We start from the raw sequence: 26,126 nt of genomic DNA, 5'->3' as shown, positions 1-26,126 counted from the left end.
CTGTAAAGGCCTTTGAAGACGCCAAAGGGGATTTAGATTAATCCTTCAATTTTCCTCTAAATTTTTGGATGCCTCACCGCAATTCTCTTGCCCTTTGGCATCCCCAAAGTGGCATTAAAGTAAGCTTTCCAAATGTTTCTTTCCCTTTTGATGCCTCTATGCCCCTGTAATTGCCTTTGGCGGCTCCAAAGGGGATTTAAAGTAAACCGTTAATTTCTCTTTTATTTTTGGATGACATCATGCAACTGTATTGGACTTTGGCACCCCTAAACGGTCTTTTAAGTAAACTTTTAATTTGTCTCTTTCCCTTCAGATGCCAGTATTCCCCTGTAAAGGCCTTTGAAGACGCCAAAGGGGATTTAGATTAATCCTTCAATTTTCCTCTAAATTTTTGGATGCCTCACCGCAATTCTCTTGCCCTTTGGCATCCCCAAAGTGGCATTAAAGTAAGCTTTCCAAATGTTTCTTTCCCTTTTGATGCCTCTATGCCCCTGTAATTGCCTTTGGCGGCTCCAAAGGGGATTTAAAGTAAACCGTTAATTTCTCTTTTTATTTTTGGATGACATCATGCAACTGTATTGGACTTTGGCACCCCTAAACGGTCTTTTAAGTAAACTTTTGATTTGTCTCTTTCCCTTCAGATGCCAGTATTCCCCTGTAAAGGCCTTTGAAGACGCCAAAGGGGATTTAGATTAATCCTTCAATTTTCCTCTAAATTTTTGGATGCCTCACCGCAATTCTCTTGCCCTTTGGCATCCCCAAAGTGGCATTAAAGTAAGCTTTCCAAATGTTTCTTTCCCTTTTGATGCCTCTATGCCCCTGTAATTGCCTTTGGCGGCTCCAAAGGGGATTTAAAGTAAACCGTTAATTGTCTTTTTATTTTTGGATGACATCATGCAACTGTATTGGACTTTGGCACCCCTAAACGGTCTTTTAAGTAAACTTTTGAATTGTCTCTTTCCCTTCAGATGCCAGTATTCCCCTGTAAAGGCCTTTGAAGACGCCAAAGGGGATTTAGATTAATCCTTCAATTTTCCTCTAAATTTTTGGATGCCTCACCGCAATTCTCTTGCCCTTTGGCATCCCCAAAGTGGCATTAAAGTAAGCTTTCCAAATGTTTCTTTCCCTTTTGATGCCTCTATGCCCTGTAATTGCCTTTGGCGGCTTCAAAGGGGATTTAAAGTAAACCGTTAATTTCTCTTTTATTTTTGGATGACATCATGCAACTGTATTGGACTTTGGCACCCCTAAACGGTCTTTTAAGTAAACTTTTAAATTGTCTCTTTCCCTTCAGATGCCAGTATTCCCCTGTAAAGGCCTTTGAAGACGCCAAAGGGGATTTAGATTAATCCTTCAATTTTCCTCTAAATTTTTGGATGCCTCACGCAATTCTCTTGCCCTTTGGCATCCCCAAAGTGGCATTAAAGTAAGCTTTCCAAATGTTTCTTTCCCTTTTGATGCCTCTATGCCCCTGTAATTGCCTTTGGCGGCTCCAAAGGGGATTTAAAGTAAACCGTTAATTTGTCTTTTTATTTTTGGATGACATCATGCAACTGTATTGGACTTTGGCACCCCTAAACGGTCTTTTAAGTAAACTTTTAAATTGTCTCTTTCCCTTCAGATGCCAGTATTCCCTTGTAAAGGCCTTTGAAGACGCCAAAGGGGATTTATATTAATCCTTCAATTTTCCTCTAAATTTTTGGATGCCTCCACGCAATTCTCTTGCCCTTTGGCATCCCCAAAGTGGCATTAAAGTAAGCTTTCCAAATGTTTCTTTCCCTTTTGATGCCTCTATGCCACTGTAATTGCCTTTGGCGGCGCCAAAGGGGATTTAAAGTAAACCGTTAATTTGTCTTTTTATTTTTGGATGCCACCATGCAACTGTATTGGACCTTGGCACCCCTAAACGGTCTTTTAAGTAAACTTTTAAATTGTCTCTTTCCCTTCAGATGCCAGTATTCCCCTGTAAAGGCCTTTCAAGACGCCAAAGGGGATTTAGATTAATCCTTCAATTTTCCTCTAAATTTTAGGATGCCTCACCGCAATTCTCTTGCCCTTTGGCATCCCCAAAGTGGCATTAAAGTAAGCTTTCCAAATGTTTCTTTCCCTTTTGATGCCTCTATGCCCTGTAATTGCCTTTGGCGGCTCCAAAGGGGATTTAAACTTAACCGTTAATTTCTCTTTTTATTTTTGGAAGACATCATGCAAATGTATTGGACTTTGGCACCCCTAAACGGTCTTTTAAGGAAACTTTTAATTTGTCTCTTTCCCTTTAGATGCCATTATTCCCCTGTAAAGGCCTTTGAAGACGCCAAAGGGGATTTAGATTAATCCTTCAATTTTCCTCTAAATTTTTGGATACCTCACCGCAATTCTCTTGCCCTTTAGCCTCCCCAAAGTGGCATTAAAGTAAGCTTTCCAAATGTTTCTTTCCCTTTTGATGCCTCTATGCCCCTGTAATTGCCTTTGGCGGCTCCAAAGGGGATTTAAAGTAAACCGTTAATCTGTCTTTTTATTTTTAGATGACATCATGCAACTGTATTGGACTTTTGCACCCCTAAACGGTCTTTAAAGTAAACTTTTGATTTGTCTCTTTCCCTTCAGATGCCAGTATTCCCCTGTAAAGGCCTTTGAAGACGCCAAAGGGGATTTAGATTAATCCTTCAATTTTCCTCTAAATGTTTGGATGCCTCACCGCAATTCTCTTGCCCTTTGGCATCCCCAAAGTGGCATTAAAGTAAGCTTTCCAAATGTTTCTTTCCCTTTTTATGCCTCTATTCACCTGCAATTGCCTTTGGCGGCTCCAAAGGGGATTTAAAGTAAACCGGTAATTTCTCTCTTTATTTTTGGATGGCATCATGCAACTGTACTGGACTTTGGCACCCCTAAACGGTCTTTTAAGTAAACTTTTAAATTGTCTCTTTCCCTTCAGATGCCAGTATTCCCCTGTAAAGGCCTTTCAAGACGCCAAAGGGGATTTAGATTAATCCTTCAATTTTCCTCTAAATATTTGGATGCCTTCACGCAATTTTCTTGCCCTTTGGCATCCCCAAAGTGGCATTAAAGTAAGCTTTCCAAATGTTTCTTTCCCTTTTGATGCCTCTATGCGCCTGTAATTGCCTTTGGCGGCTCCAAAGGGGATTTAAACTTAACCGTTAATTTCTCTTTTCATTTTTGGATGACATCATGCAACTGTATTGGACTTTGGCACCCCTAAACGGTCTTTTAAGTAAACTTTTAAATTGTCTCTTTCCCTTCAGATGCCAGTATTCCCTTGTAAAGGCCTTTGAAGACGCCAAAGGGGATTTATATTAATCCTTCAATTTTCCTCTAAATTTTTGGATGCCTCCACGCAATTTTCTTGCCCTTTGGTATCCCCAAAGTGGCATTAAAGTAAGCTTTCCAAATGTTTCTTTCCCTTTTGATGCCTCTATGCCACTGTAATTGCCTTTGGCGGCGCCAAAGGGGATTTAAAGTAAACCGTTAATTTGTCTTTTTATTTTTGGATGCCACCATGCAACTGTATTGGACCTTGGCACCCCTAAACGGTCTTTTAAGTAAACTTTTAAATTGTCTCTTTCCCTTCAGATGCCAGTATTCCCCTGTAAAGGCCTTTCAAGACGCCAAAGGGGATTTAGATTAATCCTTCAATTTTCCTCTAAATTTTAGGATGCCTCACCGCAATTCTCTTGCCCTTTGGCATCCCCAAAGTGGCATTAAAGTAAGCTTTCCAAATGTTTCTTTCCCTTTTGATGCCTCTATGGCCCTGGAATTGCCTTTGGCGGCTCCAAAGGGGATTTAAACTTAACCGTTAATTTCTCTTTTCATTTTTGGAAGACATCATGCAAATGTATTGGACTTTGGCACCCCTAAACGGTCTTTTAAGGAAACTTTTAATTTGTCTCTTTCCCTTTAGATGCCATTATTCCCCTGTAATGGCCTTTGAAGACGCCAAAGGGGATTTAGATTAATCCTTCAATTTTCCTCTAAATTTTTGGATACCTCACCGCAATTCTCTTGCCCTTTAGCCTCCCCAAAGTGGCATTAAAGTAAGCTTTCCAAATGTTTCTTTCCCTTTTGATGCCTCTATGCCCCTGTAATTGCCTTTGGCGGCTCCAAAGGGGATTTAAAGTAAACCGTTAATCTGTCTTTTTATTTTTAGATGACATCATGCAACTGTATTGGACTTTTGCACCTCTAAACGGTCTTTAAAGTAAACTTTTGATTTGTCTCTTTCCCTTCAGATGCCAGTATTCCCCTGTAAAGGCCTTTGAAGACGCCAAAGGGGATTTAGATTAATCCTTCAATTTTCCTCTAAATGTTTGGATGCCTCACCGCAATTCTCTTGCCCTTTGGCATCCCCAAAGTGGCATTAAAGTAAGCTTTCCAAATGTTTCTTTCCCTTTTTATGCCTCTATTCACCTGCAATTGCCTTTGGCGGCTCCAAAGGGGATTTAAAGTAAACCGTTAATTTCTCTCTTTATTTTTGGATGGCATCATGCAACTGTACTGGACTTTGGCACCCCTAAACGGTCTTTTAAGTAAACTTTTAAATTGTCTCTTTCCCTTCAGATGCCAGTATTCCCCTGTAAAGGCCTTTCAAGACGCCAAAGGGGATTTAGATTAATCCTTCAATTTTCCTCTAAATATTTGGATGCCTTCACGCAATTTTCTTGCCCTTTGGCATCCCCAAAGTGGCATTAAAGTAAGCTTTCCAAATGTTTCTTTCCCTTTTGATGCCTCTATGCGCCTGTAATTGCCTTTGGCGGCTCCAAAGGGGATTTAAACTTAACCGTTAATTTCTCTTTTCATTTTTGGATGACATCATGCAACTGTATTGGACTTTGGCACCCCTAAACGGTCTTTTAAGGAAACTTTTAAATTGTCTCTTTCCCTTCAGATGCCATTATTCCCCTGTAAAGGCCTTTGAAGACGCCAAAGGGGATTTAGATTAATCCTTCAATTTTCCTCTAAATTTTTGGATGCCTCACCGCAATTCTCTTGCCCTTTAGCCTCCCCAAAGTGGCATTAAAGTAAGCTTTCCAAATGTTTCTTTCCCTTTTGATGCCTCTATGCCCCTGTAATTGCCTTTGGCGGCTCCAAAGGGGATTTAAAGTAAACCGTTAATCTGTCTTTTTATTTTTAGATGACATCATGCAACTGTATTGGACCTTGGCACCCCTAAACGGTCTTTTAAGTAAACTTTTAAATTGTCTCTTTCCCTTCAGATGCCAGTATTCCCCTGTAAAGGCCTTTGAAGACGCCAAAGGGGATTTAGATTAATCCTTCAATTTTCCTCTAAATTTTAGGATGCCTCACCGCAATTCTCTTGCCCTTTGGCATCCCCAAAGTGGCATTAAAGTAAGCTTTCCAAATGTTTCTTTCCCTTTTGATGCCTCTATGCCCCTGTAATTGCCTTTGGCGGCTCCAAAGGGGATTTAAACTTAACCGTTAATTTCTCTTTTTATTTTTGGAAGACATCATGCAAATGTATTGGACTTTGGCACCCCTAAACGGTCTTTTAAGGAAACTTTTAATTTGTCTCTTTCCCTTCAGATGCCATTATTCCCCTGTAAAGGCCTTTGAAGACGCCAAAGGGGATTTAGATTAATCCTTCAATTTTCCTCTAAATTTTTGGATGCCTCACCGCAATTCTCTTGCCCTTTGGCATCCCCAAAGTGGCATTAAAGTAAGCTTTCCAAATGTTTCTTTCCCTTTTGATGCCTCTATGCCCCTCTAATTACCTTTGGCGGCTCCAAAGGGGATTTAAACTAAACCTTTGATTTGTCTTTTTATTTTTGGATGCCACCATGCAACTGTATTGGTCTTTGGCACCCCTAAACGGTCTTTTAAGTAAACTTTTAAATTGTCTCTTTCCCTTCAGATGCCAGTATTCCCCTGTAAAGGCCTTTGAAGACGCCAAAGGGGATTTAGATTAATCCTTCAATTTTCCTCTAAATTTTTGGATGCCTCACCGCAATTCTCTTGCCCTTTAGCCTCCCCAAAGTGGCATTAAAGTAAGCTTTCCACATGTTTCTTTCCCTTTTGATGCCTCTATGCCCCTGTAATTGCCTTTGGCGGCTCCAAAGGGGATTTAAAGCAAACAGTTAATCTGTCTTTTTATTTTTAGATGACATCATGCAACTGTATTGGACTTTGGCACCTCTAAACGGTCTTTTAAGTAAACTTTTGATTTGTCTCTTTCCCTTCAGATGCCAGTATTCCCCTGTAAAGGCCTTTGAAGACGCCAAAGGGGATTTAGATTAATCCTTCAATTTTCTCTAAATTTTTGGATGCCTCACCGCAATTCTCTTGCCCTTTGGCATCCCCAAAGTGGCATTAAAGTAAGCTTTCCAAATGTTTCTTTCCGTTTTTATGCCTCTATTCACCTGCAATTGCCTTTGGCGGCTCCAAAGGGGATTTAAAGTAAACCGTTGATTTCTCTTTTTATTTTTGGATGACATCATGCAACTCTATTGGACTTTGGCACCCCTAAACGGTCTTTTAAGTAAACTTTTGATTTGTCTCTTTCCCTTCAGATGCCAGTATTCCCCTGTAAAGGCCTTTGAAGACGCCAAAGGGGATTTAGATTAATCCTTCAATTTTCCTCTAAATGTTTGGATGCCTCACCGCAATTTTCTTGCCCTTTGGTATCCCCAAAGTGGCATTAAAGTAAGCCTTCTAAATGTTTCTTTCCCTTTTGATGCCTCTATGCCCCTGTAATTGCCTTTGGCGGCGCCAAAGGGGATTTAAAGTAAACCGTTAACATGTCTTTTTATTTTTGGATGACATCATGCAAGTGTATTGGACTTTGGCACCCCTAAACGGTCTTTTGAGTAAACTTTTAATTTGTCTCTTTCCCTTCAGATGCCAGTATTCCCCTGTAAAGGCCTTTGAAGACGCCAAAGGGGATTTATATTAATCCTTCAATTTTCCTCTAAATTTTTGGATGCCTCCACGCAATTCTCTTGCCCTTTGGCATCCCCAAAGTGGCATTAAAGTAAGCTTTCCAAATGTTTCTTTCCCTTTTGATGCCTCTATGCCCCTGTAATTGCCTTTGGCGGCGCCAAAGGGGATTTAAAGTAAACCGTTAATTTGTCTTTTTATTTTTGGATGCCACCATGCAACTGTATTGGACCTTGGCACCCCTAAACGGTCTTTTAAGTAAACTTTTAAATTGTCTCTCTCCCTTCAGATGCCAGTATTCCCCTGTAAAGGCCTTTGAAGAAGCCAAAGGGGATTTAGATTAATCCTTCAATTTTCCTCTAAATTTTTGGATGCCTCACCGCAATTCTCTTGCCCTTTGGCATCCCCAAAGTGGCATTAAAGTAAGCTTTCCAAATGTTTCTTTCCCTTTTGATGCCTCTATGCCCCTGTAATTGCCTTTGGTTGCGCCAAAGGGGATTTAAACTTAACCGTTAATTTCTCTTTTTATTTTTGGAAGACATCATGCAAATGTATTGGACTTTGGCACCCCTAAACGGTCTTTTAAGGAAACTTTTAATTTGTCTCTTTCCCTTTAGATGCCATTATTCCCCTGTAAAGGCCTTTGAAGACGCCAAAGGGGATTTAGATTAATCCTTCAATTTTCCTCTAAATTTTTGGATGCCTCACCGCAATTCTCTTGCCCTTTAGCCTCCCCAAAGTGGCATTAAAGTAAGCTTTCTAAATGTTTCTTTCCCTTTTGATGCCTCTATGCCCCTGTAATTGCCTTTGGCGGCTCCAAAGGGGATTTAAAGTAAACCGTTAATCTGTCTTTTTATTTTTAGATGACATCATGCAACTGTATTGGACTTTGGCACCTCTAAACGGTCTTTTAAGTAAACTTTTGATTTGTCTCTTTCCCTTCAGATGCCAGTATTCCCCTGTAAAGGCCTTTGAAGACGCCAAAGGGGATTTAGATTAATCCTTCAATTTTCCTCTAAATTTTTGGATGCCTCACCGCAATTCTCTTGCCCTTTGGCATCCCCAAAGTGGCATTAAAGTAAGCTTTCCAAATGTTTCTTTCCCTTTTGATGCCTCTATTCACCTGCAATTGCCTTTGGCGGCTCCAAAGGGGATTTAAAGTAAACCGTTAATTTCTCTTTTTATTTTTGGATGACATCATGCAACTGTATTGGACTTTGGCACCCCTAAACGGTCTTTTAAGTAAACTTTTAAATTGTCTCTTTCCCTTCAGATGCCAGTATTCCCCTGTAAAGGCCTTTGAAGACGCCAAAGGGGATTTAGATTAATCCTTCAATTTTCCTCTAAATTTTAGGATGCCTCACCGCAATTCTCTTGCCCTTTGGCATCCCCAAAGTGGCATTAAAGTAAGCTTTCCAAATGTTTCTTTCCCTTTTGATGCCTCTATGCCCCTGTAATTGCCTTTGGCGGCTCCAAAGGGGATTTAAAGTAAACCGTTAATTTGTCTTTTTATTTTTGGATGACATCATGCAACTGTATTGGACTTTGGCACCCCTAAACGGTCTTTTAAGTAAACTTTTAATTTGTCTCTTTCCCTTCAGATGCCAGTATTCCCCTGTAAAGGCCTTTGAAGACGCCAAAGGGGATTTAGATTAATCCTTCAATTTTCCTCTAAATTTTAGGATGCCTCACCGCAATTCTCTTGCCCTTTGGCATCCCCAAAGTGGCATTAAAGTAAGCTTTCCAAATGTTTCTTTCCCTTTTGATGCCTCTATGCCCCTGTAATTGCCTTTGGCGGCTCCAAAGGGGATTTAAACTTAAACCGTTAATTTCTCTTTTTATTTTTGGATGACATCATGCAACTGTATTGGACTTTGGCACCCCTAAACGGTCTTTTAAGTAAACTTTTAATTTGTCTCTTTCCCTTCAGATGCCAGTATTCCCCTGTAAAGGCCTTTGAAGACGCCAAAGGGGATTTAGATTAATCCTTCAATTTTCCTCTAAATGTTTGGATGCCTCACCGCAATTCTCTTGCCCTTTGGCATCCCCAAAGTGGCATTAAAGTAAGCTTTCCAAATGTTTCTTTCCCTTTTGATGCCTCTATGCCCCTGTAATTGCCTTTGGCGGCTCCAAAGGGGATTTAAAGTAAACCGTTAATTTGTCTTTTATTTTTGGATGCCATCATGCAACTGTATTGGACTTTGGCACCCCTAAACGGTCTTTTAAGTAAACTTTTAATTTGTCTCTTTCCCTTTAGATGCCAGTATTCCCCTGTAAAGGCCTTTGAAGACGCCAAAGGGGATTTAGATTAATCCTTCAATTTTCCTCTAAATTTTTGGATGCCTTCACGCAATTCTCTTGCCCTTTGGCATCCCCAAAGTGGCATTAAAGTAAGCTTTCCAAATGTTTCTTTCCCTTTTGATGCCTCTATGCCCCTGTAATTGCCTTTGGCGGCTCCAAAGGGGATTTAAACTTAACCGTTAATTTCTCTTTTATTTTTGGATGACATCATGCAACTGTATTGGACTTTGGCACCCCTAAACGGTCTTTTAAGTAAACTTTTAAATTGTCTCTTTCCCTTCAGATGCCAGTATTCCCCTGTAAAGGCCTTTGAAGACGCCAAAGGGGATTTAGATTAATCCTTCAATTTTCCTCTAAATTTTTGGATGCCTCACCGCAATTCTCTTGCCCTTTGGCATCCCCAAAGTGGCATTAAAGTAAGCTTTCCAAATGTTTCTTTCCCTTTTGATGCCTCTATGCCCCTGTAATTGCCTTTGGCGGCTCCAAAGGGGATTTAAAGTAAACCGTTAATTTGTCTTTTTATTTTTGGATGCCACCATGCGACTGTATTGGACTTTGGCACCCCCAAAGGGTCTTTTAAGTAAACTTTTAAATTGTCTCTTTCCCTTTAGATACCACTATTCCCCTGTAACGGCCTTTGAAGACGCCAAAGGGGATTTAGATTAATCCTTCAATTTTCCTCTAAATTTTTGGATGCCTCCACGCAATTCTCTTGCCCTTTGGCATCCCCAAAGTGGCATTAAAGAAAACTCTCCATTTGTTTCTTTGCTTTTGGATGCCTCTATGCCCCTGTAATTGCCTTTGGTGCCGCCAAAGGGGATTTGAATTAAACTTTTGATTTGTCTTTTAATTTTTGTATGCCACCATGCAACTGTATTGAACTTTGGCACCCCTAAAGGGTCTTTTAAGTAAACTTTTAAATTGTCTCTTTCCCTTCAGATGCCACTATTCCCCTGTAAAGGCCTTTGAAGACGCCAAAGGGGATTTAGATCTCTTCAACGCCTCCTCTCCTGCTGCATAACCTCGGCACCTTCCTCCTGTAGAAGTTCCAGGGGACAATCTTTCCTCCTGGACTCCTGCCCCAGAGCCATGAGGCACTTTACCTCACCACTCTTGCATTGCCACCAGCACCACAGGACTCCTAACTCGCCTCAACTCACCTCATCTAACCCTGCACCACTTACAGCATCTCGCCCCGAGCTGCTGTACCTTTCTCTTTTCCCACTAAAGCATTTGTGTGTTCTCCACATTTCCCAAGTGTGATCCTCAGTCAGAAATCACAGCAAAGGACACATTCGACATTCAAGAATATCCATTAATCTAGTGACTCTCAGAATGACTGAGAGAGAGAGAGAGAGAGAGAGCTGGACATAGTTCACACATTGACATTTGCCATCCTTCCATCCTCAACCCGACATTCCCCTTGCCCTGCTGTTGTCATAATACCTCCTTTCCACTCACCCAGCTGCATCTTACAACTACAAAATAATGTCTATCCTCTTGTCTCTTGCATTCTACAGCCACCATTGATAAAATTTGACCAGACCTTCTGCCACTCTCCCATACCTTACCAGCACTAGCTGCCCATCCAACAGAAGCCTTTACCTCACCGTTGCCCTAATGTTCATCAAAAAGAAAGGGTCGAGTTAGGGAATAGCATAGTACTATTGTTTTGTGGCACATATGTCCAGCAAATCTCTTTGACAGCGACTCATGGATGTCTCAAATACATTAGCCTCATGTGACCCAGGTAGACTTTCCCACTGGTCGCTGACCCCAACCTTTAAATTGGGAGGTCAACCCCCTCCTCACATCATGACTTCCACCAATCAACGGCTTTTTCGTGACACCCCATTGGCCATTGGCATTGACCTAGGCTGCCACTAGTCCAACACCATGACCTGTGAGCATAACAAGATTGACACCAACACCAAAAGAGTACTGGTAGTCCCAGTCTTGCCATCTGGAGCAGTCGACAAGTCTACTGGCTCTGAGACGCGTATTTCCCAACTCCTTCCTCTGCTAACAAGGGGACAAAGCAACCTTTTCCTCTGCTAACAAGGGGACAAAGCAACCTTTTCCTCTGCTAACAAGGGGACAAAGCAACCTTTTCCTCTGCTAACAAGGGACAATCACAACCTTTTCCTCTGCTAACAAGGGACAATCACAACCTTTTCCTCTGCTAACAAGAGGACAATCACAACCTTTTCCTCTGCTAACAAGAGGACAATCACAACCTTTTCCTCTGCTAACAAGGGGACAATCACAACCTTTTCCTCTGCTAACAAGGGGACAATCACAACCTTTTCCTCTGCTAACAAGAGGACAATCACAACCTTTTCCTCTGCTAACAAGGGGACAATCACAACCTTTTCCTCTGCTAACAAGAGGACAATCACAACCTTTTCCTCTGCTAACAAGGGGACAATCACAACCTTTTCCTCTGCTAACAAGAGGACAATCACAACCTTTTCCTCTGCTAACAAGGGGACAATCACAACCTTTTCCTCTGCTAACAAGAGGACAATCACAACCTTTTCCTCTGCTAACAAGAGGACAATCACAACCTTTTCCTCTGCTAACAAGGGGACAATCACAACCTTTTCCTCTGCTAACAAGAGGACAATCACAACCTTTTCCTCTGCTAACAAGAGGACAATCACAACCTTTTCCTCTGCTAACAAGGGGACAATCACAACCTTTTCCTCTGCTAACAAGAGGACAATCACAACCTTTTCCTCTGCTAACAAGGGGACAATCACAACCTTTTCCTCTGCTAACAAGGGGACAATCACAACCTTTTCCTCTGCTAACAAGGGACAATCACAACCTTTTCCTCTGCTAACAAGAGGACAATCACAACCTTTTCCTCTGCTAACAAGAGGACAATCACAACCTTTTCCTCTGCTAACAAGAGGACAATCACAACCTTTTCCTCTGCTAACAAGGGGACAATCACAACCTTTTCCTCTGCTAACAAGAGGACAATCACAACCTTTTCCTCTGCTAACAAGAGGACAATCACAACCTTTTCCTCTGCTAACAAGAGGACAATCACAACCTTTTCCTCTGCTAACAAGAGGACAATCACAACCTTTTCCTCTGCTAACAAGAGGACAATCACAACCTTTTCCTCTGCTAACAAGGGGACAATCACAACCTTTTCCTCTGCTAACAAGGGGACAATCACAACCTTTTCCTCTGCTAACAAGAGGACAATCACAACCTTTTCCTCTGCTAACAAGAGGACAATCACAACCTTTTCCTCTGCTAACAAGAGGACAATCACAACCTTTTCCTCTGCTAACAAGAGGACAATCACAACCTTTTCCTCTGCTAACAAGAGGACAATCACAACCTTTTCCTCTGCTAACAAGAGGACAATCACAACCTTTTCCTCTGCTAACAAGAGGACAATCACTACCTTTTCCTTTGCTAACAAGAGGACAATCACAACCTTTTCCTCTGCTAACAAGAGGGCAATCACAACCTTTTCCTCTGCTAACAAGAGGACAATCACAACCTTTTCCTCTGCTAACAAGAGGACAATCACAACCTTTTCCTCTGCTAACAAGGGGACATTCACAACCTTTTCTGTCACCTAACACTTGCAATGGTTACAGTAAACTCTAGTACACCTCCTCCAGTACAACTCAACCAAGTGCTTACTCCCTCCCTGTACTTTCCCTTTTCTCGTTCTGTCCCTGTTCAATGCTTTCAAAACTCCTTTTTTCCCCTATACCTTCCCTCGACCACAACTGAACAATTGGTCTGGAATATTTTAACGAAACTGAACTTAAGTAAATGGAGAGTAAAGTGGTAAAACTCAACCAAGTGCTTACTGCCTCCCACACGATAAAGGAACAAGAAAGCCTTTCCCTGTACTTTCCCTTTTCTCACTCTGTCCCTATTCAATGCTTTCAAAACTCCTTTTTTCCCCCCCTATACCTTCCCTCGACCACAACTGAACAAGAGGTCTAGAATATTTTGACGAAACTGAACTTAAGTAAATGGAGAGTAAAGTGATTGGGACATTGTGAAAGAATGCTTTGATATGAATATTATCCAGAGGGAAATAAAGTTTCAGGAATATATTTGTGTTTCAAGGACTTAAGAGGAGTCCAAAGTGTAGAGTCAACTTGTTAAAATAGATGAAGAAGAAAGTATTCAAATCAACTGCTCATAACTTAGGGCCAAAATTAGAGGAAGAGATAGAGGGGGTCTAGAAGAAGGCAAGGTAGATGATACCAGGATGATAGCCGAGCTACAGTGATAGATAAGAGGCCATAAATGTGTCCACTAGGGATGAGAGACGAGTAAAGGGTAACTTGATCAGAATCTTTAAGGCTTCTAACCCAGTTTAATAAACAGCGCACAGCCTTATTATGAACTTTTATAAAAAAAAATGATATAAATAATCTAGACAAGTAATTATCTAGTAAGAAGAGTGTATGGATGGAATAAATTGAGTGTTGAAACTGTGAAAGAGGACAGCACCAAGGAATTTGGCTCGTGCGAAGACATCACTTGTCATACGCTAATACTATTTAATACTATTTTAATACTAATACTATTTTGACAAAAACATTATTGAGACCGTTTTATGAAATATCTTTAGAGTATTGAAAACAGCGGAGGGATAAGACTACCATTCATCTTTATCTACAATGGTACGATAGTAAATGCCTTAATAAGAGACGAAAGCTAAATAACCCATATAAAGGACTTTTTTATAATTTTTCTTATAATGAATAAATTGTAGAATCTTGATAGATACATTTTGAAAGTTTCTTATTGTAATATATAAATAAAAAAATAATTTAGGCTCGTCGTTCAAGGCCAGCTGACCCAAACATAACAACACACGCTGGCTGGCCCGAGAATTTCATCCCCTTCTCAAAATGACCAAGGTAAAGGATGTATTTTCCAGTTTCTTAACACAAATTACATAGCGAGTGATGTGATGTGATGATAGATAAGAGGCCATAAATGTGTCCACTAGGGATGAGAGACGAGTAAAGGGTAACTTGATCAGAATCTTTAAGGCTTCTAACCCAGTTTAATAAACAGCGCACAGCCTTATCATGAACTTTTATAAAAAAAAATGATATAGATAATCCAGACAAGTAATTATCTAGTAAGAAGAGTGTATGGATGGAATAAATTGAGTTATGAAACTGTGAAAGAGGACAGCACCAAGGAATTTGGCTCGTGCGAAGACATTACTTGTCATAAACTAATACATAAGCAGATACGCAATTACAAAATGGTTATTTACTTTAACAAAAACATTATTGACACCGTTTTATGAAATATGTTTAGAGTATTGAGAACAGCGGAGGGATACGACTACCAATCATCTTTATCTACAATGGTAAGATAATAAATGCCTTTATAAGAGACGAAAGCTAAATAACCCATATAAAGGAGTTTTTATCATTTTTCTTATAATAAATAAATTGTAGAATCTTGATAGATACATTTTGAAGGTTTATTATATCATTGTAATATATAAATAAAAAAATAATTTAGGCTCGTCGTTCAAGGCCAGCTGACCCAAACATAACAACACACGATGGCTGGCCCGAGAATTTCATCCCCTTCTCAAAATAACCAAGGTAATGGATCTATTTTCCAGTTTCTTAATACAAATTACATGGCGAGTGATGTGATATATAGGTAGTAAGTGAACTAAAGCCATAGGCTATTAAAGAAATGTAGATGTCGTGGTTTTCTGTCTTTGCATCTTGGCGAGGCACCGTTCTTCCATGGCCGTTATAAAGTGATCGGGCATAACCACACGTCACCCAGCGCAATCAAGTTGAGTTCCAATTTGTATCCATTTCGCTCATCCAGGTCCAAATCCACCCTAAACTAACCGCTCGTAGGTAAATGAGCCTGTGAATGTAGACTTGGAATAAGGGCCCCCAAGTGCGACCGGCACCTCATAGTAAACAGTCACCACACAGGACAAAGTCGATAGTAAACAGTCACCACTCAGTACAAAGTCGATAGTAAACAGTCACCACTCAGTACAAAGTCGATAGTAAACAGTCACCACTCAGGACAAAGTCGATAGTAAACAGTCGCCACTCAGTACAAAGTCGATAGTAAACAGTCACCACACAGGACAAAGTCGATAGTAAACAGTCACCACTCAGGACAAAGTCGATAGTAAACAGTCGCCACACAGGACAAAGTCGATAGTAAACAGTCACCACTCAGTACAAAGTCGATAGTAAACAGTCGCCACACAGGACAAAGTCGATAGTAAACAGTCACCACACTAGACAAAGTCGATAGTAAACAGTCACCACTCAGTACAAAGTCGATAGTAAACAGTCACCACTCAGGACAAAGTCGATAGTAAACAGTCACCACTCAGGACAAAGTCGATAGTAAACAGTCACCACTCAGTACAAAGTCGATAGTAAACAGTCACCACACAGGACAAAGTCGATAGTAAACAGTCACCACTCAGTACAAAGTCAATAGTAAACAGTCACCACACAGGACAAAGTCGATAGTAAACAGTCACCACTCAGGACAAAGTCGATAGTAAACAGTCACCACTCAGTACAAAGTTGATAGTAAACAGTCACCACTCAGTACAAAGTTGATAGTAAACAGTCACCACTCAGTACAAAGTTGATAGTAAACAGTCACCACTCAGTACAAAGTTGATAGTAAACAGTCACCACACAGGACAAAGTCGATAGTAAACAGTCACCACTCAGGACAAAGTCGATAGTAAACAGTCACCACTCAGTACAAAGTTGATAGTAAACAGTCACCACTCAGTACAAAGTCGATAGTAAACAGTCACCACTCAGTACAAAGTTGATAGTAAACAGTCACCACACAGTCTAATACCTATGGGGATCCATGGAGGGCCAATGCTGACTGTAACTGAACCTTGAGGTTAGTTCGTTATTTGGGCTTTATGCCATAGTTGACGTCAAGTTTCATCCTTCGAGCGAGAAATTTCTTCACACCTTCCGGTTTTATTGTTCTAAGACTAAGTCTCTCTGGTACTGTCTATGTTGCCCAGTGCGGATTGAAAAACCTCATGTAGACAGACATGAAAGTTTACTATTGTCTTGGTTGATGCCGATGGTTCTGACTGGCCGCTGTCCTCAGCTTCATTAGTACCATTCGACCCCCATTGGATTTAGGCCACCACCTGATAACATTACAAATATTAATGAAATACATTTACTTGATGGTTTTGCTACATTGTACAGCTTTGGATTATTGGTGCCGTGAATCTAATGTGTGAAACGTAGTACCTCACTCTTTTGTAATGATAGACCTTATAAACACGCAACAGAACTAACGTATGGAAGTGGACGAAAAGCATGTCAGTTAGCTGTTAATGCCCAGCGCAAGTGTTTTAGAAGGGTATTGATGAAACATAGTGACATAGATTAATGGATTGATAATGAATATGTAATAGTGGGGAGGGCGATGAAGATTATGGAAAATGTGGGGATAAAGTAAATGAAACCTTTCCGCATAGCTTCAGAAGCACTAGAGATATGTGGAACTGAACAGACTTGTTCTTGATATATATATCATCAAAACATTATATATACAATAAGGTGGCACCATTGCCTGAGGAAATGTCAACAACATGTTGCTTTAAATACGTGCTGTTATGTTACCATTATGGTACCACCACAAATTTCTTATTTGCCCCTGATTAAGTTCAGGCCTATATCACATGTTTCTTGGTTGGTTTATTATTCTTTTATGATTTTCCTTCATTTCATAAGGAAGAAATAGTTCCTCAACTTTATTTGATTGCTATTTAAGATGCCTATCAGTTTGTGAGACCATATTGTTGATGATTGGCTGTAAAATAAATTTGCCAAACATTGTTTTACCAGCTCCTTAGAACATTACTAAGGCATACACTGTTTTTTCTGTTACTTTTTTTCATTGAATATGACATATTTCGTGATCTTATCACATCAAGCAAAATCTATAAAATCTTCACCTAATTTCACATAGCAGCTAATATTTATCATAATTTTAATGTTTTCCAGTCATATGTGATTGTTTGGGTTTCATGTTTATATTCAGTTGCTGGAAAGCTGAGCACTGTGTGTATTTGCTTCCATATTAACCCATCCCAGCGACCATAACCACAGGAAGTTACTCATTTAGCTGCACATTGAAAGTGGCTTTGGATATTGAGTGATTTTGTTCTTCACTGCTACATAAAGTTTAGAAAAGACAGTAAGAGTTACAGTGTGTGATTTGGAGCATTACTTGAGTGTTTTATTTTCAAAATCATTTATTTATTTATTTATTTTGCTTTGTCGCTGTCTCCCGCATTAGCGAGGTAGCGCAAGGAAACAGACGAAAGAATGCCCAACCCACCCACATACACATGTATATACATACACGTCCACACACGTACATATACATACCTATACATCTCAATGTACACATATATATACACACACAGACATATACATATATACACATGTACATAATTCATACTGTCTGCCTTTATTTGTTCCCATCGCCACCTTGCCACACATGGAATAACAACCCCCTTCTTTTGGAAAAAACAAAATGAGAGGGGAGGATTTCCAGCCCCCCGCTCCCTTCCCTTTTAGTCGCCTTCTACGACACGCAGAGAATACATGGGAAGTATTCTTTCTCCCATATTCCCAGGGATAATATATATATATATATATATATATATATATATATATATATATATATATATATATATATTTTTTTATATACTTTGTCGCTGTCTCCCGCGTTTGCGAGGTAGCGCAAGGAAACAGACGAAAGAAATGGCCCAACCCCCCCCCCCATACACATGCACATACACACGTCCACACACGCAAATATACATACCTACACAGCTTTCCATGGTTTACCCCAGACGCTTCACATGCCCTGATTCACTCCACTGACAGCACGTCAACCCCTGTATATATATATATATATATATATATATATATATATATATATATATATATATATATATATATATATATATATATACATATATATATATATACATATATATATATATACATTATATATATATATATATATATATATATATATATATATATATATATATATATATATATATATATATATATCTAAATATATATATATATATATATATATATATATATGTATATATATATATGTTTAGATTTTTGGTTTATATTGGCTCAGATCCTTGGGATAGGGGAGAATACTAAACATGTATTCCCTCTATGTCAAAGATGATGACTAAGGGATTGAGATCCTTAGGGATAGAGGAGAAAGCTTACTTTCCACATATTGGCAGTCTGTTGAAGGAGGCAACTAGAGAGGGCAGGGGTAAGGGTCGGGTAAACATTCTTGTGTTTTTGATTTCTATTGTTAGAAAAGGAGGAGCCAAGGGTAGAGTGTTTGGCTGTAAACAAAGATGAGAAGAAGGGAAAAATAGGTAGAAAGTTTCAGGAGAGGAAACTAAATGTTCTTCTTCTGAGTAAAGCAAAGCTAAAGGGGGAAGTGGTATAATTGTTAGAGTATGTTTTAGGGTAAAGTCAGAGGTTAATGTGAAGGCAAGAATTAAGGAAGGGTAGCACAACTTCGGTTGGAGAAAATTGGGAAGGTGTGAGTAAACTGAAAGTTAAATAAGCGAGTTGGATGATAAATAGTGCTTATATACCTTGAAATGAGAGAACTGAGAAAGAGAGGTGAGTGTTCTGGGAGGAGCTGAGTGAGTGTGCCAATAGTTTTGATGCCATAGATGGAGTATTAATGGTTGGTGATATGAATGTAAGAGTGGGTATTACGGCAGTTCAGGATGTAATTAGGGGTCATGGGGTACCTGGTGTTGTGAATAAGAATGATGAACAGTTTGTGGAGTTGTGTCCTGAAAAAGAATTGGTGAATGGGAGTAAGGGGTTTAAAAAGAAGGAAGGTAGAGACTGAGTGTGAATGGATGTGGCCTTTTTTTGTCTTTTCCTGGCAATGCCTCTGAAGCAAGGGGTAGAAGGTGACTAAAGGTGGCAGGAGCGGAGGGCTGGAAACCCTCCCCTCCTTGTATTTCAATATCTAAAAGGGGAAACAGGAGTCAAGCGAGGAGTGTTCATCCTCCTCGAAGGCTCAGATTGGGGTGTCCGAATGCATGTGGATGTAACCAAGATTAGAAGAAAGGAGAGATAGGTAGTATGCTTGAGGAAAGAAACCTGGATCAGGATTCTGGCTCTTGAGTGAAATGAAGCTCAAGGCTAAAGGGGAATAATAGTTTGGAAAAGTCTTAGGAATAAAGTCGGGGATTGGTGAGAGGACATGAGCTAAGGAAGTAGTAGCACTACTCCAAAAGCAGTTGGAATGAGGTGCATAGTGTGAGAGAAACAAGCGAACAAAAGGGAACATCTGTGAAGGGGCAAATGGGAAAGTTGTAAGACTCAGAAAAGAGGTGTAAAGGGGATGAGTATTTTGAGGGGTTGTTAAATGTAGGCTATCAAAAATGTGGGATGTTTTGAATAAGGAGGTATGCAAAGTAAGAGTCATGGCAATTGGTTTGAGTACAGAAGAGGGAAGGGGTTGGGAAGACATTGTGTAAGATGAATGCAACAAAGCATCAGAGCTGGATGGGATTGCAAGTGAATTCCTTAAGAAAGATGATTGTGATGTTGAAAGGCTGGACAGGATTTTCATCCTGAGGATTGGTGAAATACTTGTATAGTGGCATTGTATAAAGGCATGGGTAATTGCCCAAATTGCAGAGGTATGTTTGTTTAGTGTACCTTGTAAGTCGTGTGGGAGAATGGTGATTATGAGGGTAGTTGGCCTGTACAGAGTTTCAGACTTGAGGAACTTTTGGCTTTAGGAATGGTAGAGGTGTGGATCAGATGTTTATTTTGAAGTATTTGTGTGAGAAATAGAGAAGCAGAAGAAGTTTTATGTGGCATTTATGGATATGAAACTGATAGGGTTGATAGAGATTCCCTTTGGATGTTGTTGCTAATATGGGAGGAAAGCTGCTAAAAGCAGGGAAGAGTTATAATCAAGAGAGTATAGTATTTTTGCCAATAGGAAGAAGGGAGGGTGAGCAGTAACAGGTTAAGATGGGTCAAGGACAGGGTGTTTGATGTTATTATGGCTGTTTAATTTGTGTTTAGATTGCGATGGGGGAGGTGATTGGAAGGTTCCTGGAGATGGGAGCATGTATGCAGTCTACTGTGGTTGGTGGGGCCTGGGAGATGAATTTGTAGTTGTATAATGTTTGTACTGTGCTGTTGGTACAGTCTGTGTGAAGCCACAGAAGCTGGTGTCTGAGTTTGGGAGAATCTGTGAAAGAAGAAATTGAGAGTAACAATAAAAGCAAGATTATAAAGTTTAGTGGTGAAAAGCGAGAGAGACGTTATTTTGAGTGAGGTTTTTAGTGGAGAGAAGTTGGAGGAAGTGCTTTTAGGTACCTGAAAGTGGATGTAGCAGATACATTGAGGATTGTATGGAAAGAGAGATCATATTGAAAGGGAAAAATGGGTATATTTGGTGTTATAGTAATCCACTCAACGCATAGATGCATGGTTTAGGCCTTTAACAAATTAGTAAAGAAGAGGATGGATGTGTTGGAAATGAAATGTTGAGGACAGTATGTGATGTAAGGAGTGTTGGTCACATAAGAAATGATAGGATGAGAGAGGTGTGGTAGGAAGAGTATTATGTATGTAAGAGAAGAAGAGGTTTTGTTGAAATGGCTTAACTTATGGAGAGGATGACTATAAGGGTGTAAGTCTGAAGTGGAGGGAACAAGGAATAGGGGAAACCAAGGAGGTGGGGGCAGATTGAAATGAAAGATGCTTTGAAGAGTCTGGGCCTTAATATGCAGGAGGGTGTGGGGTGTGTAAGAGATTGATGGAACATATGGGATGTTGTATACATGGGACAGCATTATGTGAGTGGGCAGCTTGAAGGCCTGTGAATAGGTTAGGGGAACCACAGAAGGGTCTCTGGGCCTGTCTTTGGGATAGGGGATGTGGTTTTGGGGCATTATACACTACAGCTAGAGAGTGGGATTGAGCAAATAGGCCATTACTTCACCTGTTCCTATTGCTACCATGCTAACTTGTATGATTAAAAAAAAAAGATTGTTCAGAATAGACAAGGATAGTGTAGATATTAGGGAACTGATAGTGTTTTTGACTAAGTATTTCATTAATTCCTTTCATCATTTTATGGTTGGATCAGGTACAAACAACCTCTCATTTCACTTATGCACATTGTTAACCCATGTCCAGGATATGAAAGTGAAACATGAACTTTTGATATGATATTAGCCTTTTTTTTATGTACTGAACTGATTCATCAACTGACACCTTCTTACATGCAAAACATTTCCAGTGCACCGAGTCATTTCCCCGACAATTTTGATTACATCATTTGTTGAATAATTTCTCCTAATAGAGATTTCCTCTCACATGTGGTCTCATTCTTCTCATTACTAAATTTATACAACTACATATCTTCACCAGAATATGATCTATTGTATGTATTACATTACTATTGCATTTTTACCCTTCTAGTTACTAATCCTGTATAGTGTATGGTGGACTAAGCACATAGTGTGCCATAATCTTCATTTTCCTACATACATTTGAAGGAGCAAAAATGGTTTCTAAGCTCTTTTGAGGAGTTTATACATCCCACATCACCTGCATTTCAGATAAGCTCATAGAAGACTTGCAGGCCCTAGCTAGACACCCCTGGACAACTCTTGGCAGCAACATGGGGTCTATGCAATGCTATCCCTTGTAATTAGACCAGATTTTTAGGTCTCAATTAGTGATTAGGGAGCGGGGGGCTGGAAATCCTCCCCTCTCTTTTTTTTTTTAATTTTCCAAAAGAAGGAACAGGGAAGGGGGCCGTTGAGGATATTCCCTCAAAGGTCCGGTCCTCTGTTCTTAACGCTACCTCGCTAACGTGGGAAATGGCGAATAGTATGAAAGAAAGAAAAGAATATATATATATGGTGAAATCGTACTTCAGTAGGAGTTCCTACAATCATGTATAACATGTAATTTTTCTCTCCATGTAGCATGACGTTTCATGGTGACAGTGCACCTCATCAGGAGATGCCAGGCAATACTTAAAGTTATTTACATCCTGACATCATACTCTAGTGATGTTTGATGTGACCTTACGACTCTAGTGATGTTTGATGTGACCTTACGACCCTAGTGATGTTTGATGTGACCTTACGACTCTAGTGATGTTTGATGTGACCTTACGACTCTAGTGATGTTTGATGTGACCTTACGACTCTAGTGATGTTTGATGTGACCTTACGACTCTAGTGATGTTTGATGTGACCTTACGACTCTAGTGATGTTTGATGTGACCTTACGACTCTAGTGATATTTGATGTGACCTTACGACTCCAGTGATGTTTGATGTGACCTTATGACTCTAGTGATGTGTATAATGTGACCTTATGACTCTAGTGATGTGTTTGATGTGACCTTATGACCAATAATGTGCTTAATGTGACCTTGTGACATGTGATGAGATTTTATGAATCTAGTGATATCTCTGACGAGGTCGTATAACCAGGTGATGTTTATCCTGTGACCTTATGACTCAGGTGATGTTTATCATGTGACCTTATGACTCAGGTGATGTTTATCATGTGACCTTATGACTCAGGTGATGTTTATCATGTGACCTTATGACTCAGGTGATGTTTATCATGTAACCTTGTGACTCAGGTGATGTTTATTATGTAACCTTGTGACTCAGGTGGTGTTTATCATGTGACCTTATGACTCAGGTGATGTTTATCATGTGACCTTATGACTCAGGTGATGTTTATCATGTGACCTTATGACTCAGGTGATGTTTATCATGTGACCTTATGACTCAGGTGATGTATATCATGTGACCTTATGACTCAGGTGATGATTATCATGTGACCTTATGACTCAGGTGATGTATGTTATGTGATTTCATCATAGTGATATTTGTGACGACCTTATAGTACTGATATTGATGTGTGACATTACATGGGAATGGCAGTAACGTTTGATGTATGTGGTTACAATAATGCTGGGTTGGGAGCCATATGTATCATGTTTAGGCAAATATGGGCATGACTTTATACGTCGTAGGAAACAAGTCAGGTAGGTATGGCTGAGAGGAAGCATTAACAATTCACTACAAAGTCCATCAAGGAGACTCCACTCTACCTACACACACACACACACACACACACACACACACACACACACACACACACACACACACATACACACACACACACATACATACACACACACATACACACACACACACACACACACACACGATGGTTTTATTTGTTCAGTGACTTTATTTAGGAGAGATAACTGTGTCTACCGTTGTACTTGTCTACTGTATATGTATATAATACCAATAGGTAAAGTGAGACAATACATTTTCGTTTTTGAAGGCTGGATGTTTAAGAAGACGGGACCTTAATGTGAGGTATGATGATGTCATGAGGTAGTAAGTTGACCTCGGCTAACATGAGGAGAGACATGAGTGGTAACATTGTGATGATGGTGCGTGTGTGTGACCAATGATGGCGAAGTTAATGTGTTGAACATGATAGTGGGTCAGCCCACCATACATGTAGCCCACTCCTGGTGTAGGCGGTCCACACCATGTGTAGGCGGGCCACACCTGGTGTACGCGGGCCACACCAGTTGTAGGCGGGCCACACCAGGTCCAGGCGGGCCACACCAGGTGTAGGTGGGCCACACCTGGTGTAGGCGGGCCACACCAGCTGTAGGCGGGCCACACCATGTGTAGGCGGGCCACACCTGGTGTACGCGGGCCACACCAGCTGTAGGCGGGCCACACCAGGTGTATGCGGGCCACATCTGGTGTAGGCGGGCCACACCAGTTGTAGGCGGGCCACACCAGGTGTAGACGGGCCACACCAGCTGTAGGCGGGCCACACCAGGTGTATGCGGGCCACACCAGGTGTAGGCGGGCCACACCAGTTGTAGGCGGGCCACACTAGATGTAGGCGGGCCACACCAGCTATAGGCGGCCCACACCTGGTGTAGGCGGTCCACACCATGTGTAGGCGGGCCACACCTGGTGTACGCGGGCCACACCAGGTCCAGGCGGGCCACACCAGGTGTAGGTGGGCGACACCTGGTGTAGGCGGGCCACACCAGCTATAGACGGGCCACACCTGGTGTATGCGGGCCACACCAGGTGTAGGCGGGCCACACCAGTTGTAGGCGGGCCACACTAGGTGTACGCGGGCCACACCAGCTGTAGGCGGGCCACACCAGGTGTATGCGGGCCACATCTGGTGTAGGCGGGCCACACCAGTTGTAGGCGGGCCACACCAGGTGTAGACGGGCCACACCAGCTGTAGGCGGGCCACACCAGGTGTATGCGGGCCACACCAGGTGTAGGCGGGCCACACCAGTTGTAGGCGGGCCACACTAGATGTAGGCGGGCCACACCAGCTATAGGCGGCCCACACCTGGTGTAGGCGGTCCACACCATGTGTAGGCGGGCCACACCTGGTGTACGCGGGCCACACCAGCTGTAGGCGGGCCACACCAGGTGTATGCGGGCCACACCAGCTGTAGGCGGGCCACACCTGGTGTAGGCGGGCCACACCAGCTGTAGGCGGGCCACACCAGTTGTAGGCGGGCCACAGCAGGTGTAGGCGGGCCACACCAGCTGTAGGCGGGCCACACCAGCTGTAGGCGGGCCACACCTGGTGTAGGCGGGCCACACCAGGTGTAGGCGGGCCACACCAGCTGTAGGCGGGCCACAGCAGGTGTAGGCGGGCCACACCAGGTGTAGGCAGGCCACAACATCTATCAGCCATTTGCGACAATAAAAACGATATATCTATTATAGTTGAGTTAGCGCTATAAGAACACAGTTGTCTCTGGGAAGGTTTCTGTAATGACGTCACGGCTGCTTGGTGGATGGTACACACATAACCAGCGACGACTGGCGTCTCCTGGAAAATCTTGTGTTTTCCCATGGTAATTAAGTGCTTAGAGGTAAGAAAAAATAACGTTGTAATGAGTATGAGTTGTTATTGAGTATAATTAGTGTTATTTGATAGGTTAAGGTTATAATAGAGCGTAGGGCAGAGGGTAAAGTGGATGGGGTTTGGGGGATGGTAGTGATCGGGAGGCAAATGGTGGATTGTTGTGGTTTCTGCGTCGGGAGAAAATGGTTCTATTTATGTATTTTACATTTGATTGTTGTGAAAATAGATAAGGGTTGTGGCGTTTGGTGGATTTGTGTTTTGTTTTTAGAAGGCAATGGGTCAGGAGTGAGTTGTGTGCGTTATGGGGGTTACGTTTTCCCAGATCTTCAACGAGTAATGAACACTTTAAGTCGAGTTATTTATTTAATGGTGGAATTTCCATCATGTGCATGTTGCAGGTGATGTAGTAATTGGTTTTTAAATGTATTGTTCTTTTAATAGCCAGTTTGTGGCATGTGAGATGGTAATATGTAGGCCAGAAGCTGTATGTAGGAAATGTACATATTTCTTGTGGGGAAGGTGTTTAGGGTTACGTTTTCCCTGATCTTCAGCGAGTAATGAGCACTTTGAGTCGAGTTATGTATTTAAAGGTGGAATTTCCATCATGGGAAATATTTATAATGGAATAATTGTTTTTTTTAATTGTTTTTTTTTTATTTTGATTGAGTTTGTGGTATGTAATAGGGTAATATGTAGGTCAGAGGCTGTATGTAGGAAATGTACATATTTGTAGTGAGGAAGGTGATAGGATCTGCTTCCTTGGTATGTTGTTAGTAATATTTAGATTTTTGACTCGACATTTTTCTAGAATGGAGATGGTTAATGGCTGGCTGGCATGTGTAAGTGGATTTATAATTTGTAATATAATTTGAGGTCA

General features: G+C 41.1%; 1 protein-coding gene across 18 annotated transcripts in view; it reads left to right on the top strand.

Annotated features, from left to right (window-relative positions):
- Nucleotides 1-26,126, top strand: part of LOC139761105 (uncharacterized) — a 76,012-nt gene that overhangs the window by 14,823 nt on the left and 35,063 nt on the right. Inside the window, exon 1 of one of the 18 annotated variants that reach the window (XM_071685012.1) lies at nt 9,506-9,623. The exons of 13 other annotated variants lie outside the window; for them this stretch is intronic. In XM_071685012.1, the coding sequence (XP_071541113.1) occupies nt 9,573-9,623 (51 nt within the window). In that variant the 5' untranslated portion in view covers nt 9,506-9,572. Of the gene's footprint in view, nt 1-9,505; nt 9,624-14,030; nt 14,118-14,727; nt 14,826-25,099; nt 25,257-26,126 lie in introns of those variants that run through there. 4 more of the 18 variants (XM_071685025.1, XM_071685018.1, XM_071685022.1 and 1 more) reach the window with 4 other exon arrangements.

The sequence above is a fragment of the Panulirus ornatus genome, chromosome 39, assembly GCF_036320965.1.
Source record: "Panulirus ornatus isolate Po-2019 chromosome 39, ASM3632096v1, whole genome shotgun sequence".
In the NCBI taxonomy this organism is placed as follows: domain Eukaryota; kingdom Metazoa; phylum Arthropoda; class Malacostraca; order Decapoda; family Palinuridae; genus Panulirus; species Panulirus ornatus.
This window is presented reverse-complemented; position numbering and strand designations above follow the sequence as displayed.